The sequence below is a fragment of the Trichoplusia ni genome, chromosome 7 (genome assembly GCF_003590095.1).
Source record: "Trichoplusia ni isolate ovarian cell line Hi5 chromosome 7, tn1, whole genome shotgun sequence".
Lineage (NCBI taxonomy): Eukaryota > Metazoa > Arthropoda > Insecta > Lepidoptera > Noctuidae > Trichoplusia > Trichoplusia ni.
Window position 1 is genome coordinate 12,180,176 of NC_039484.1, and position 17,553 is coordinate 12,197,728.

The window sequence follows — 17,553 nt, forward strand, 5'->3', positions numbered from 1 at the left end:
CCCCGCTTGTCGGGCGGCGCGGCGATCGCGCGTTACCGCGGACCCCGCGTCCCCGCTGTTGCTAGGTGCGCGATGGCGCGCACATCCTCCGGGGCGTTGAAATCTTCAACTCCTGCTCCTCTTGATCTACCCCCGGTAGAGGGCACAATTTTGTAACCGCCCGTTTGACGGTACCGGTGGCTGTCCGTACATCTGCTACCCTACAGATGCCGTCCGCTCCAAGGTACAGCCTTTCCACTCGTCCCATACGCCAGTGTAGCGGCATCGAGTGATCCTCTTTAATTATAATCAGATCTCCGACCTGAATTTCCTTGGAATTCCTTTTCCATTTGGCGCGATTTTGAAGCTCGGCGATAAATTCACGGCTCCACCTCTTCCAGAATTGTTGCCTTGTCTTTTCAATCAGTTCATATCTGTTAGGTCTTGCTGTGTTAACTGGTAATGAAGGTACTGACATCAACGGACGTCCAATTAAGAAATGCCCGGGAGTCAAAGGATTAGTATCATTAGGATCTGAAGAGAGTGGAGAAAGTGGTCGGGAGTTCAGAATAGCTTCTATTTGGGTGAAGAGCGTCGCTAACTCTTCAAACGTCAGGGGGGTATTGCCAGCTACGCGTTTTAAATGATACTTGGCCGATTTAACGCCCGCCTCCCATATTCCACCAAAATGTGGAGAGTACGCGGGAATAAAAGAGAATTTTATTGCCTCATTCGCTGCATAGTCAGTGACCGCTTGAATGCTGGACCTTATAACCCTACCAACTCATTATTGGCACCAACAAAGTTTTTACCATTATCACAATATAAAGCGTAAGGTTGCCGCGACGTGACACAAACCTACGCAGACACAATATAAAAGCCTCTGTGGATAGGTCACTTACCACTTCTAAATGTAAGGCCTTGGTTATTAAACATACAAAGACACATAGGTAAGCCTTGGTTACACGGTTACCTCGTCCCTTTTTAGAGGAAATCATAAATGGCCCCGCGAAGTCCATTCCGCTACAATTGAAGGGGAAGTCAGCATTTGTCCTTACGTTCGGCAGGTCGCCCATAATAGGTTGCACCGTCTGACCATTCATACGGGTACAGATAACACATTGCTTAACGACACTGCGAGCTAAGTTTCTGCCCCAAGAGGCCAGAACCTCTCGCGGACCGAGGACAAAAGCAACTGTGGCCCTGCATGTAACAAATGTAAATGTTCGTATTTCATTATAAGTTTAGCTAAGTGGTGCTTACCATCTAGTAATATTGGGTGTTTCTTATCATATTGGTAATCTGAATGTCTTAGTCTACCCCCAACTCTCAGCAACCCGTTGGTATCTAATATGGGCTTTAAACACAATATTTTACTTTTATGAGGAAGTTCTATACCCTTTTGAATATTTTTAATGTCTTTTGTGAATGACTCAACCTGACTTTCCTTAAGTAGTACTAATAATGAATTATCTAATTCGTTTGCCTGTAATGGCCCTTTTATTTTTGATTGTTTATTTTTTACATTTTTGATGAAGCGTAGAACATACGCATAAGCTCTTAAAAGTCTCATATAGTTAGAATATTTTTTAAACGGAATAAATGAAATATTGTTATTAGTATCATCAGCAGAGTGTAATACCTTGACCTCTGGTAAATCTTTTTGGTATGGTGTGAGGTTGAGCAGGCCATCGAGAACGATCCTCTCTTAGGAATGAAGGACCCTCCCACCATAAAGTTAAGAACTGCAGATGCTGTGGGTCAATCCCCCTAGAAGCCAAATCGGCTGGATTTAATTCAGTTGGAACATGCTTCCATTCAAAGTCTTTTGTTAATTCATTAATTTTATTGACCCTGTTACGTACGAAAGATTGCAAAGTTTTATTTTGAGTTTTCAGCCATCCAAGTACCACTGTTGAATCAGTCCATAAATATTTACTTACTACAGTGCACGGTACCGAATTTAAAACCTTTTCACTTAATTGAGCACCAATCAGAGCTGCACATAACTCAAGACGTGGGATAGTGAGGGCTTTAATAGGTGAAACTCTAGTTTTTGCACATAATAATCTCACTGTAACATTTTGTTCCCTATCCTGAGAACGTATATAAACACAGGCTCCATATGCCTGTTGAGACGCATCAACAAAGCAGTGTAAATCAACAGTCTGCTCATTTAAATTGTTATTAACTAAAACATGACGAGGTATAAAAATGTTAGATAAATAATGTAAATTTTGTATGAAATTAAACCATCTTTTTGCGTAAAGCTCTGGTACTGGGTCGTCCCAGTCTAGTTTTGCAATCCACAAATGCTGCAGTAAAATTTTTGCCTTAATTATACAACTGCTAACTAAACCTAATGGATCAAATAATTTACATGTTGTGGAAATGATAATTCGTTTGGTGACCTTTGAACTAAACTCAATCCCATCTGGGAAATGTAGTTCATCGGTCTTTGGTGACCAATTTAAACCCAAGACATTAGCTTTATCATGAAATTCAACACATCTATCTGAATCTGATGTACTACTAAGAATTTGAGGACAATTTGTTCGAAATTTACGCAGTGGAAAACAAGCTGATTTTAAAACCTTCGTGACATTTAAATAAATATGCCTTAGCTCCTCTACAGTTGAGGCACCTGTATTAAGATCATCAATGTAGAAATCATTTTTAATGACGTTGGCTATAACCTTATCTTGACATTTATCAGCTAGCTCGGCTAGACACCTGGTGGCTAAGAATGGAGCAGAGGCCATGCCATAAGTTAAAGTATTGAGCTGTAAAATTTTTATTGACTGACTAACATCATCTGTACTAATATCGTTATCAGTTGTAGGATTATCCCTCCACAATACTAGTTGAAGGTGTCTCTGTGATTCATCTAACGCTATCTGTCTGTACATCTTTTCTACATCTGCTATTAATACGAATTTATGAATTCGAAAACGAATAAGAATTGAAAATAAGTCACTCTGTAAAATGGGGCCAACAGCCTGTATATCGTTCAATGATTTACTTGAACTAGTTTTGGCTGAGGCGTCAAAGACTACTCTCAGCTTAGTGGTATCGTGATGTTCCCGAATGACACAATGATGAGGTAAATAACAAGCAAACTTGGGTCTTTGAATTTCGCTTAAATGACCTAATTTAGCATATTCCTCAATAAAGTCACTATACTGTTGCTTAACCTTATAGTGTTTACTCAATTTCTTTTCTAAATTAACAAAACGTTTAATTGCCATAGGGAATGAATTGCCAAGTGCCTGCTCCGGGTCTTCCGTTAGTGGCATCATGACTGAAAAACGTCCATCTGTTAAAAGACGGGTATTTTTAACAAAATGAGACTCACAAAATTGCTCATCAATAGAATACTTATTACAATCTGTAGGTAATTCTTCTACCTCCCAGAATTTTTTAACTGAGTTATGAATATCTTGTAGTGACACCCTTTTATCTCTATTTACTAAATTACAATGTATATTAGAACTATAGTAGGGTTCAGCAATAGGCCCAGCAACTAGCCACCCTAGCTGACTTTCCTGTAAAGTAGGCTTGTCACCACCTAAATCGATTTTATTATTTAACATAATATTAAAGAAGTAATCTGCTCCTATCAAAATATCTATGTCAGCTGGTTTATAGAATAAAGGATCTGCTAGAACCACTCCTTTAGGAAACTTTAAACTTTCAGCATTTACTTGAACACAGGGTAATTTACCAGTAATCTTAGGAATAATTAGACAATCTATAGACCTTTTAAATGAGCCTACTCGTGATCTTAACATTAAACTGCAACGCTCTGTAATTTCACAGGCAATATTGTTATTTATACCTGTAACATTAAATTTATTTACTTGGTTAGAGTTCAAACCTAGCCTCTCCTTAAGATTTTTTGTTATAAATGAACACTGGCTTCCAGAATCCAGTAAAGCCCGAGCAATAATAGAGCTATGATTAGAATTATTAATAATTTCTACCTGTGCAGTGCACAAAAGAACTTGGCCTGGCAAGTGGGCTGACAAACTAACAGGTAGGTCGTTGGTACTTATAGCAGGCTGAGTTGTTTCTATATTTTCTTTAACTACATTTGACATAGTACTGTGTCTATGTAATATTGTATTATGTTTTGCATTACAAATCCTACAAGAAAGTTTTAATTGACATGATGTGCTATCATGCCCACTGCGGAGACATGTGTGACACAGATTCTTCTCCTGTACCACACAAAGCCTTTCATTTAATGTCATTGCCCTAAATTTACGGCACTGATACAAAAAATGTAATTTTTTACAAATAACACATACCTTAGAATTAGAACCTACTATACTAGTTGATAAAGACTTGACAGATTTATTTTCTTTATAATTAGAATGTTTACCCGAATTATTTTGACCACCATTTGCAGTTTCTAAAATTATAGCTCTTTTTTCTAAAAATCTTATAAATTGTTCTAGAGAAGGCAGGTGTGGCAAATTACCTTTATATTCCTCCCATTTACTATTCGTTCTAGGATCTAGTTTTGATGAAACCAAAAATATTACTAATGGATCCCATCCTGTAGTGGGAATTTCTAAAATATTTAAAGCGTGCAAGTTCTTTTGAATTTGATCAATTAAGTATCTTAATGCTCTAAAAGATTCCTTTTGTATTGTGTTGATATTAACTAACGATTGTAAGTGATTATTAATAAGTATATTTGTATTGTTAAATCTATTGCATAAGGATGTCCACGCTATCAGATAGTTTCCTTCGGAAAACTCTACTGATCTCACAGCAACACTAGCGCTACCTACTAATGAATTTCTTAAATAATGGAACTTATTTATTATTGGGATAGATTCATTTTTATTTATCAGGGAATCAAATGTATCCCTAAACTCTAGCCACTTAGAATAATTACCATCAAAAGTAGGCAAGTTAATGGTAGGCAATTTAACTGAACTATTCAATTTACAGCTTGATTTATTAGAATTTATAGACTCATTGTCTTCTTTTGGTACACTAGAATGGCACCCTAAAAATTCCTGTGCCACTGAAATCAAAGAATAAAATTCACTTTCTGTACTATCTCTTTCTGACATTTGTTCATCTAAATTCGGAGCTATTGCTTCTATTTCCGACTGTATTGTATCAAATTTAGACATAAGTTCTTGTAGTTGATTAAGTCTTAATGTTAATTCTCTAATGTCTATATTACTAGGAGTCTTTTGAAGTTTAAAATTATCCATATAATTCCTAAAAATTGTTATTCGACTCCTAATTCCCCCACGTCTACGGAATAACGTCTTCAAACTTTCATTACTCTCTACACTAGGAGAGGCAACCGAATGTGGGGCCAACATGTTTAACAATACAAGGCTTCTATACTTAGTATTTTAGAATTGTGATGTAGGAAATTACTTGTTACACACTACACTTAAATAATTTGTCAATAATGAGTTGGGCTTCAAATTCCTAACTGAACTAACGTTGACAAAACACTATCACTTGTACAAATAATTTGCAATCTACCTCTTAAGTCCAGCAAACAAACCGTCGTTGCGAGCTCGCCTAACGCGTGCGCGGCGTACGCAGGGCGCCGCTGACCGCCGCGCAGTCAAGCCCGCCGACAACACAGCGAACGGAGCACGAAGGACTCAGGCACGCAGTCACCAAGCTGGAATAGTCGGCAGATTTCGTTGAATGGGATGCAATAATCGTGAACTTCGTGGAATTAATGAGTTACAAAAACTCGATAAATGGGGATAGCTATACGTGCAAGAAAGTAAAGTAGGTCTTAGTCAAAACGTGCACTTCACGGACTTAATAAGTTACGATAACTTGGCAAATAAAGAGAAAAATAATATTAGACCTTTGTTCAAGCGTGCAATTTAGCGGCACGTGGTGTTAGGTTAGCTTGCAGTGCTTTGTAAGATATTATAAATGCGAGGAATATTTTATAGCTACTAGCTGGATACCTCCCCGACGCCCGAAAGCTGCTAAGCACTCACACCAAACAGAAAATGGAAAATAGGTAGGGACAAAGGTAATTATGGAACGGGCTTACTTTCGCATGCAGGCGTAGACAGACAGCACCGACGACACAGCGAACGGAGCACGAAGACAACACGTGCTCAGGCACGCTGGGCCGCAGAGTATTTCACCGCAGGTGTAGACAGCACCGACGACACGGCGACGGAACACGAAGACGACACGTGCTCAGGCACGCCGGGCCGCTGCTTTACAGCGCAGGCGCAGGCAGACAGCACCGACGACACGGCGAACGAAGCACGACAACACGTGCTCAGGCACGCCGGGCCGCTGAGTTTTGCAGCGCAGGCGCAGACAGTACCGACGAGGCGACGACACGACGAGCGGAGCACGAAGACAACACGTGCTCAGGCACGCCGGGCCGCAGAGGTTTGCAGTGCAGGTGCAAACAGCCAGGCTCCTTTTTCTTCCGGACAGCCACCGACGCCAGGAGGACGCAGTAGGGTCACGGGATTTTTTCTTCTCCCAATAGAAATTTCTTCAAAATATTGCAGTAGTCACGGTCGCCATATGTTGATGATTAAATTAAACGATCAACTTTGATTACTTGAAAATTATATATTAAATTGAAACGGCTCAATATTACAATGTAGATAGATAGAGTCTAGGTGAGCGACGCGTGCGCAGTGCGCGTCCGGTACGCTCAGTTCTCCTGTGGCCGAATGACCGTTGCCGCCGTTGCCGGGCGGCGCGAGCGATCGCGCGTTGCCGCGGCCCCCGCGTACCCGCCTCCCCGCTTGTCGGGCGGCGCGGGCGATCGCGCGTTACCGCGGACCCCGCGTCCCCGCTGTTGCTAGGTGCGCGATGGCGCGCACACTAATAAACCCATTAGAGAAAACGAAACGAGATTTGCATGTATCATTTACAAAGGCGTAGATAATTTTGTGAATGTTTTTATAATATTATCTTTTCTTGCTTTTAATAGCTTAGTTACATTGCGGAAACGATCAGAAATTAACAGTGTAATCTATAGTTTCTTAAGCGCCTGTTTTAGGCATAGACACTAGTTATTTGCATTAGATTAGATTATTTTGATTTTGAAAATCATAATTCGCTTTTGGTTTATTCTTCGATTTAAACTTCGATCACAGGTTTTACAAAAATAAATATTTCAAAGCTTTAACTGAGTTATCAATTTAAAGATGAAACTTTCCATAAAAAAAACGTCAGGTCTCTTTTAACAAAGAGTTTCCAATATTCTGGCCTTTATATTTTGTTCGAAAGCTTTTATTCGTTTAGTCGAAAACAAAAACACGGCGTGCCTTCCGCAATCTAATTCCAATTTGCGAAGATCATTGATGCGCAAAAAAGTACCGGAAACATGCACTAAATTAATAACGTTCACACACGAGTTTTTCGTTTCTGAAATACCACGAAATTGAAACCAGAGCCGAGTATAGGAGTAAAAATAAAAAAGCATGTATCAATAGCCAAAACGTTCACCTTTTTGGCCGCAACGCTACGCTTCCCAATAGACGAATATCGATTAAAAAGAAGCCCGGTTTAGATTCAATGCACTACAAAACAATTAAAATATTCACAATATAGTAACATGATTGTTAAAAACATTTATCACAAATATGCTTTAATAATTTTCTCCAAACCGATTTTAGACACAATTGTTGAAATCGATTACATCCTTTTTTTTTTTTTTTTTGTTTAGGCGGGGGAATCCTCATGGACACCCACTCCCTCGGGGGAGGAAATGGGTAGTGTCAGACTTTTACTGACTAAACCTGAACCGCCGTGCTACGTCATCCGCGTTGTTGTGTCGGTGTATGGCAATGCGTTGCAATCCTTCATACACAAATCGATTACATCCTACGGCTATCTCAACAAGTATTACTGTGATACTTTCAATTTTTGTTGTGTACGTAGGTACTGTAGCTATTATGGATGTAAATTGACTAATTCATAATTTGTATACAATTTCGGTGAGTTATGAGAAGTGTGCATCCACAGTTGTAATCTCTATTTCTTATGAGTTTCTTTTTTTCCCCCTTGCTCAGATTGATCTGATACTTTCTTCAAAAGGCCAATCCAAAAAAATACCGTACATTGGTTTATGCATTTCTATTCGCATTGAAATTGTCTGGACTTCAAAAGAGACTGTGACCCCTGAGTTTTTTTCGACGTTTCTTCTCAGGTTATTCAGATAGGAAATGCCGACTCCAGCGATCTCAAAAAAAGGAGACATGTAGAAGTGATGATAATATATCCTACTTACAGGGTAAATGATTTCATTTCAATCCATTATCTCGTATGAAAGTTAAAGTATATTTGACTAAAAACGAAGGCTTAATATAAATAAAACAAAAAAAAAAGATTCCACAGTTTAGTTGTTATCATGTAAATCCTCTTCTTCGACGCAAACAATTCTGGGACAACAATCGGGATAAAACTCGTTTGGATCATTCTTAAATACGCAGGTACTGTTTGGTTCACTAGGAAGCTCTTCAACATCACATCTGTAATGAGAACAAGTAGGTAAACAAACTATTAATGCAGTCAACACCTAAATCATCAACTAATGTGCGGAAACTACACCTCATAGTCATGATGTTACACTACTTTTGCTTTAGAAATTCTTTCAAATTTTCTTTAGCCGTTACTGCCAAGTTTTCGATATCTGATAAGTGTAAGACATATCTACAGTGGCTTGCCTATTTACCCCCTGGAGGAACTGAAATCATAAGATTTTGGGTATTGGCAGCAGAGTTTCCGTCAGTAGAAGGCCTTGTTGATGTGAAGAAAGCTGCTTTTCGCAACTACTTTAACATTCCTTATTCCTTAAAGGCGGCAGTAGGCTGTTTTGTTCGAGAAATTTGATGCTTTAGTCGTATATTTGAGGAACGCTTTCGAGAATAGAAGCAAATACCAAAGAGAACAAATAATTTATAGAAACTTACTTTTAGGAAGTTTTTTCTTTTTCTAATCAATTTTGCAGAAGCTTCCAACTCATTATTTTATTATTAAAAAAAGTTACCTCAAGTATATACTTACGTGTTATACGTAATTAGGGTCACATTGCAGTCAATTCTCATGCATTCTCGAGGAAGTACGGAGAACCCCTCAAAAGGGATTACCTCCTTGATTCTATCCACATAACAGCCTTTTTCATCCTCTAGTTCAAAAGAAAAAGTTTTTATTTAAACCATAATTATAAGGCGGTGTGTGACGTTGTATCTGGTAGTCTCAGGAACTACTAAACAGATTTTGAAAAACATTTTCAATAGGGCAGAGCAGAGAATCGTGGAAAGATTTGGATTTGGAAGCCAACAGTGGGTCATAGTGGGCTAGATAAAATATAATATTTTAAATGGAACAGCAAGTTATGTGCGAGTTCAAGACGCCCAATAGTACCAAAATACTAATATTCGGAAAGTGAAGTGGTGAAGGATGTGGGGTATATTGATATATGAAGAAAAATAAGAAATTATTTCAGACTTTTTGGTCAGAAAATCAGAAACTTTTCCCAGTCGAAGGAAATTCATTTTCTTAATGATGAAATTAATGCAAAAAAAAATGCAAATAATTGAATAGTTCTATGGGTCAATCCTATGGTTTAATGTCGTCGTTTGCTACTGTTTGGATTTAAAAACCCATTTACAAACTATTTTTTATACAAAAACCATCGCAAGTACAAAAATAATGTCAACTACATAATTAAGTGAATTACTTAAATACATCGACAGCAAAATACCGGATATTTTGATGTTAAAAGTTCTTATGATGTGGGATGACGTAAGAAGAATGATTCATACCCAAAGTATTTTGGCGAAAAGCTAATTATTATCATTCAATGTTAATGAATAATTTGTTCATTTTGTTATTGACGGAAAAGGATTTCCTCAATATGATGAATAGAGGATGACGGATGGTAACAAGGTTCAGATGCTTTAAAAATAAAATTTCAAGAAATATTATTATAATTGTCTATTTATTGCTTGTCACAAACGGTAGTACCTACTGATAAAGTGAGGAAACCAGAGCTCCGCGCAAGTTCTAGATATTATGAAGTCAATTACAGCCAGATTGTTTTGTAAGTTTTCTTTACTCGTGAAAATATGGTATGGATAAATTAGGGAGTTAGTGATAGGACAGAATGGAAGAAAAATACACGTTGCAACAATACCAAATGAAAAGGGACAAAGGCAGGAAGAAGAAAAAAGGTTAAATGGAGAACAAAAAAAGTCCAAACAACAACTAAAATACTCGTCTAAACCATCATCATACTATTGTATTGTACCGTAATTGATCTCACAAATATTAAATTTACATGTCGGTACAATGAACATTTGTATAGCTAAACTAGATCATGTAATTCTTGCATGCTCGTCTCTTGTTCCTATTGAACTACCTCACGTCTCACATAGTTGATTTTACTATTATTGTGTTTTGGGGTAATTTTATGGATTTTACTAGACTTGATGTTGTGAAGAAGCGGTCAGATAAAAGTCAGAGTTGAGTCAGTGAGGGTTCTGCCCAAAGAGGCTAAAACGGCACAAATTTGGAAGAAATATCTGACATAATATTTACGTCTGTACCAATCGTTGTTTCACGAACATTTTTCATTAACCTATTAACTATAACAGTTCATGTGATATGTAGCCCGGTAATAGATGTATGGACTTCCTCGGAATTCCTATTTTAATTAATAGTAACTCAAAGCAATTCTAATAACAGAAGATTAATCACCTTTTAATATTTTAGCAAGTTTATTTACAACTAAAGATTTTTTATCGGACCTCGAAGTATTTGTGTAGCCTTGACACCGTCATTAAGGCTTTTGCGGGTCGAGAGTCGAGATAATGTTACTTGATTAAATATGTTCGTCTGAGTGTTGCTTAACATTACAACTATGGATGTAATGTCGCCTTAACTTTCTTTTGCAACATGTTTTGTAATTGCGGACGAAAACCTGGACATGTCGTGGTTATTTCTAAAGGTATTGTTGGATTATCACTAATCATCATTATTAGCTTTGGATAACCCACTACACACTTCTCATACATCATGCCTGCTATCTTTTTTATGACGTTTGCCCATCTTCAGCCTATCACAATATCAAAGTGTGGTACTTTTCTGATACTTCTTTGATAGAGTTGGATAGCAAAAAGATAGAAATACAAAAATTAGAAACACTTTGGACGTTAAATGACCAACGTGAAAGAAGAAGAAAACTCTAATCATTATGTCCCCATCTTCTTGCTCATCATTAATTACAGAAACTGTGCAAACTCTTTTTTAAATGCAAGTAAATATATTGAGTAAAATTACAGGTAAGATCATTTAAAGATCTAGACAGCTTCAACATTTCCTGGCCTACAAACAGGACAATTACTATACCAGTGGTTTCGGAGCTTAGGGCTTATCTAGTTGTTGCTGTTCCGCTTTCACAACTGCAATGACATGTCTTTAAGATGTAATGATACCTATCATTAAATAAATAAATACGGACAACATCACATACACTGTTCTGAACCCAAAGTAAGTTGCTAAAGCACTTGTGTTATGGAATTCAGATACAACGAAGGTACCACAACACCCAGACCCGAGACGATGTAGAAATGTGAATTTTTACATCGCCCCGACCGGGAATCGAACCCGGGGCCTCAGAGCTAGCGACACCTTGAAACCGGTGCGTACGCCCCTCGACCACGGAGGTCGTCATTACTTCTCTAGTCAACGTATTCTAAAAAAACCTCAGCACTTAATCTACAGATCCACTGAATCTCAACAAGGAGTTACAAACAAAAGACTGGTATATCAGGTCACGTGACGTTGTTTACATTACAAGCCTATCTTCGCACCAGACTCCATAAAACTCGAATGGCTAATAACCAGATTTACGAACTATTACTATGCATCGAATAATAATAAGCTTAGAAACGTGCGGTTTATGATAACAGAGACAAATAGTATTAACATAATTTTATCGCATATTCCCGTGTAACACTTATCTAATAGTGTAAAGGTGCGAGTGCAATTAGCTTAACATAATTATTATTTCTTTTATTTTCTCGTACAGAACATAAAATATGTACCTAAGTAATAATTTGCCAAAGAAAATAACCAAAACATTTTTATTGGGTCAACCTTAAAAGACTTACTTACTGTCGCGGACTTTTTTTTAGACATTTATATGGTATACAATATTGTACAACATTGTTTTGATCTCTTAAAATCTAGAAACTCTAAAAATGTCTCTCTAATAAATTATGCATGGATGGAATTTAAAGCTTTCCTCTTGAATCACTCTATCTAATAAAAAAAACTGCATCAGAAACTGTTGCGTAGTTTTGAAGATTTCATCGGTTAAAAATATCTGATATATACAAGTCAATCCCGGAGTAACTGTTAGTATACCATAAATTGCAGACCTATTTATCGATACGTATTTATCGTGTTTCTTTATGAATCTCATTAGTTATAATGAGGGTTGTCGATAAAAATTACGCAAAACTACAAATGATGTATCAATTTACATTTTTACTCGACCGTGGTTGTCAGAAAAATGTTGTTTACATCTCGTTTTGGTGATAAAATATGTGGAATTTCTGCTGTAAATTAGTACCTATTGAATAAATTCGTGGTATGCCATCGAATATTTTTATCTGCGTTGATTATTGTTCTAAGTTTTGTGTGTCCAAATAAAAAGCTCTGTACATACCAGAAAAAAAAAAAACAAATGTTCAAAGAAAAAGACCACCCAACAAACTTATGCCTGTACAAAACGTCGCTTAAGCTCGATTTTTATTAACAGGTTTAGGCAGCGCAGGGTATAACATAAAAAAGAATAAAATGAAATAATAATAAGTTACTCAGTAAACAAAACAAAAAACCATAATCAGGTTAGTTACCATCAGATTTCCTCAAGTTAAAACTATAACAAAATTGGATAGAAACAGTTATTTCGACTCGTGACATTAAAAATGTGTCGTAAAACTATATTTATAATGTAAAAAACCGGCTATAAACTTTTAAATGGCTTGGTCGACATGCGGTCAATAAATACTGACCGCAAAATTGTTGAGCATGAGTTGCTAACGAAACGTTAACGGCTACTGACCACAAAACACTTGGTACTTGTGCCAATAGCTGAGATGGTCTTGCGTTTCTAAATATGGATTTGAATGTACAAGGTGTATATTCAATCCAAAAACGCTACTTGCCCGCGTTGTGATGCGACTTTGACAAGATTGTATATATTTTCTTAATTATTCTAAAACTTTCATTAGCAATCTGACTTCCAAAAGCAGGGATCTGAAATCGCCAACCCGCAGTGAGCTAGATGCGTGATCCTTTAACTTAAACCATCCCTCTATGGGAAGTGGCTTGCACCCAGCAGGTGATAGTATATTAGTAAGTATTATAAATCTAGTGTGAATAAAATCCAAAACTAAAATTCCTGAGATACAGGAAATTCCATAGAATATACATGACGTATAAAATGATGAAGTGACGCACTCGCCTTATGACGATTTGAATAAATATGTTAATATTGATAAAAGTCATGATCTTGGATGCTAATCGAATACTTAAAGATATCTAAAATGTCTAATTAACAAGATAAGCAAGTTGAATCGGTTTATTAAATAAAACAAGTTATCATCTTCGTCTTAATAAAAGTTTTTGAACTATAAATTCTAACCTAGCAAAGGCCAATAAACCTGTTTCAAAAATAGCCACATGGCACTATTATACCTAATAAGAAAGAGATGGACGTATGATTTGAGGAGTTGATACTGACATGGCAGCTAGTAGAGCTGAATGGAGTTGAACTATACAACTGGGTTCTCTAGAGGGGACGGTTATGCCCATTCGAAATTTTTGACAAGAAAACCTGGAGCCGAGTTATATTTCTCCGATCGCTAAAGCTGACGAATCACTCCAATATATTGAACAGACCATACAAAGTCATGTCACTTGTCAAAATGGAATATTTATACATTTGTTTTTTTGAATTTGATGTAACGTTGTGAAGGGCAGGAAATGGGAAAATAAGATTGTTTGATATTTTAAGGAATTAAATTGTGCATTCAACCTGAGAAATGTTCTACCATTTCCAAATACCTAAATTGCAGAAGTATTTTAACTCATTGGCAAGCTATAAGAAGTATATAAAATACTAACACTAGTTACTAACAATACCTCAAAGGAATTTCGAGACGGCATTCTTTCATTCAACGGTTTATAATCAACAGTCAATAAAGACAGTTATCTATTCATCAATGAATTCATAAAATCTGACATAGCTTCACATTTTAAAGTGAAATCATTGAGAATGTCCAGTTTAACGGAACCACATATTTCGTAAAAACCCCAAAGTTTGGAATGATAACTAATCTTACATCCGTTTGCTTGATTCTGACCTCTAAATTGATATTCTTTTGTATCGAAGATCCGGTATTGTTGTTCTTATAAACAATAGAATATCCGGTTTTATCTGCATTCATGTTTTCTGCATTGGTAATTTATTTCTCGTGCCTATATTAGTTTTGTCTTTACTGAATAAGATTATCATTATCAATATTTTTTATGGTTGATTTATGAATGTCTTTAATTTGACTGAGACTCTGTAAATATCTAGAAGTTTCTAAGTGAGTGATGGCTCTAGATATTTGTTAGAAATTATTATTTAAATCGTTCACTTACTAAATTCCGAAGGTGTCTCTTGCAAACTTTCGGTATATGATGCTGATTGTAAGCCTCCAATAAAAGAAAACAGAAGAAGTAATGGCACCATTTTAACATATAACCTCAAATCAGCTGTTTCTTAACCCCATGGATTTGGTTTATCATTTGAAATCCAAGTAAATACTAATCTCTCATTTCTTATAATTACCACACACGTTCCCATTCGTTACGAACAAGCATTCTCAAATTGAACTTGTGCGAATTATTCATAACTTCACGCAATCATAATTGCGTTAATAAAACAAGGTTCCTTGATTGCTTACCTGGTCATTTATTTGAGAACGAATAAATCAATTTTAATAGACTTTTAATTTCTACTTGCAGTGTTAGAACCACGTGCAAGGTAACACAGTTACAATATCATACAAATGTACACTGAACACAATAAATTATAGTTGCTAATCTGTAACAAAAATTGCCATCAACTTGGTCACTTTCATCATGTAAATATCTCATCACATCTAATGTACCTACTTGTTGATGCAGCTTTTTCAATCTAGTACTACCTCCTTTAAATCTTCGTATGATTACACTTCTGCCTTATCTAAAGTTTTTATTTCAAGTAGCTCGTTTCCCGGGTGCTTTTTAATAGTTACAGTAATAACTCTGGTGCACGGTTCTAAAATATAATTCCTATGAAGAAGATCCGACAAGAAACTCCAGAAATTATTCTTTATATCCTTCAGTTGGTCTATGTAGTTCCTTCTAGGTCTTTTTCTTCTTTTCATAACCTTAATTTGTCTTTCCATACGTCTATCGTACTAAATGATAAGAAGGAAAGATACGATAGCAAAAATAAACAAAATATTAACAACACCAAAAGCGGACCATCAAACGATATCATTAAATTCATTAAATTTTCGGCGCTGTTTACTGGAAAATGGCTGAAGCAAACGAAGTGAAATCCAAATTAATCTGTTGCTTTACTCATAGCATTTAATCTCGTTCTGACGATAATCTCGTTTCATTACTGCAACAGTTTCATGTAATATTTCGTTTGAGTTATAAAAGTCGTTTGAAGGCGAATTTATTTAAGAAAATATAAAATTATTTTTAGGGTTGTCACATAAAAATAGATCATTAAACTTTTTCCAGCCAGGACTTAGTATCTGTTTCAACTAACATAAGCCTTTTTTCCAGAAAACCTTTTAATCAGGTAAGGGGAAACTAAAGGAAACATTTGATCATTTGTGCATAGAAACATAAAAACTTAGTTTATGCATTTTTTTATTTCCATTTAAACAACATTCTTAGTTTTTTTCAATTATTTTTATTACAGGCAGGTAATAAAAAGGTTCGATTAAAAATTAAAATCACGGTAATCTGAAGGTCATTTAGACTTGATACTTTGTGATGTGACGCACTTGTGAAAGCGAAACCTCCCTCTACACCGTTTAGAGAGCATACTCTAAGGTGCAAAGTTGCAAATACTCGTAAATCTAAAACTTTACTACTATAATGGGTATCCATTAAATATTAAGTACTTTCTTTCAATTATTTCTTGATCCCAACACGCCATTACGTGTTATAAAATTTGAAGTGATAAGGTCTCGAAGGCATTTGATTTCGGCGCAACATAGAGGGTACGTTGAATCAAACTTTATATGCTTAATATCGCAATCCAAGTAATCGGTCAAGATAATGCCGCACCTGTAAAAATATCAAGGATGCAAGTTTTGAGCTCAAAAAGGGAAGCTGAAGATATATCTCGAGGGTGTGCAAATTGGGGAGGCCTATGTCCAGCAGTGGACGAATATGGGCTGATGATGATGATGAAAGGAGGTTTTCCCAAGCTTAAAAGTTAAAGAAGATTGCGAGGTAAGATTTCGATTACCAGTCAATGCCGTTCGTATTCGTTTTTCGTAAAAAGATTTTAACAGTAAAATATTCATTAAGTTTTAATTAAAATATCGACAATAGTTTTCCTTTGTAGGTCAGGACCAAAAAATACTTTCTTTGTTATTATTCTACTTCCGCATAGGAATTTTCCGAAAAGGAACTCAAATCATCATCAGCCTAGCTTGGAGTCAGCTTCCAGTCTGACTGGAGGCAGCTTAGTACCAGTGTTTCACAAAGAGCGACTGCTTATCTGACCTCCTTAACCAAGGTACCTGGGCAACACGATACCATTTACCCAGACTGGCGTTCTAGTTTCTGACCACCCGTAACAGCCGCTATTCAAAATGTGACGTACCTTCCCATACAAAAAGTCTTTATTATATAGATGGCAACCATTCATGGACCGACTGTATCAAATGCCTGCTATGCAATAGCTTAGCAACAAGCACTTCCCACGATCAACTCAACTTACGCTTTATATATAATCCTTTCTGGTGTACATTTCATGACGTAGCAGTATCCGGGCACTTGTACAGAACCGTTGTAGGGTATCACATCGCGGATCTCGTTAATGTAGCAACCTTCTTTATTCTCTGAAAAGAGAAGAGACCTCTTTAGAAAGAGATTGAGATTGACGGAAAAGCCGCATAGTTATTGGTACTTGGCTATCAAGAAGTATTTATCCTTTTTTTCTTTTTGAGGTTAATACTGATGTCTTTGTCCCACTAGTGGGAAAACAGATTGACACCAACAAACTGTAGTCCGTCTTTACTTTGCCAAAACCTTGACTTGGTTTTACCTTACCTTTGGTCTCCCGTGCATCTTGTAATCTTAATCTAAAATAGATATTCTTCTTTTCTTATGGATGACATTCGACCTGGTGTCAGAGTATAAACAAGTGCTCCATGAAAAATACTTAGTGCAAGAATTTGAAAAGACACTCTACTTCGACGTCACACCACTAGACTATTACTATGCTACAAGATTCAAATCATTAAT

At 36.5% G+C, this 17,553-nt stretch overlaps 1 protein-coding gene and 1 long non-coding RNA gene across 2 annotated transcripts; both read right to left on the reverse strand.

Moving 5' to 3' along the window:
- Positions 1–61: 61 nt before the first annotated feature.
- Positions 62–2,888, reverse strand: LOC113495918. Its single transcript, XM_026874918.1, has 2 exons — positions 2,624–2,888; positions 62–714 (listed from the first exon to the last, which is right to left on the reverse strand). Exons 1-2 carry the CDS (start codon positions 2,886–2,888, stop codon positions 62–64), a joined length of 918 nt encoding a protein of 305 aa, XP_026730719.1.
- Positions 2,889–7,814: 4,926 nt separating this feature from the next.
- LOC113496095 lies at positions 7,815–15,970 on the reverse strand. Its single transcript, XR_003400780.1, has 3 exons — positions 14,674–15,970; positions 9,019–9,139; positions 7,815–8,483 (listed from the first exon to the last, which is right to left on the reverse strand). It is a non-coding gene; the product is annotated as an uncharacterized LOC113496095 (long non-coding RNA).
- Positions 15,971–17,553: the final 1,583 nt, after the last annotated feature.

What these genes read in the sequence shown, in the direction of transcription:
- LOC113495918 (XM_026874918.1), bottom strand. Translation starts at nt 2,888, where the DNA reads ATGTACAGACAGATAGCGTTAGATGAATCACAGAGACACCTTCAACTA. An exon ending in CATTGATGATCTTAATACAG is followed by an intron (nt 715 to 2,623) that starts GTGCCTCAACTG and finishes CTGACTATGCAG; the next exon opens with CGAATGAGGCAATAAAATTC.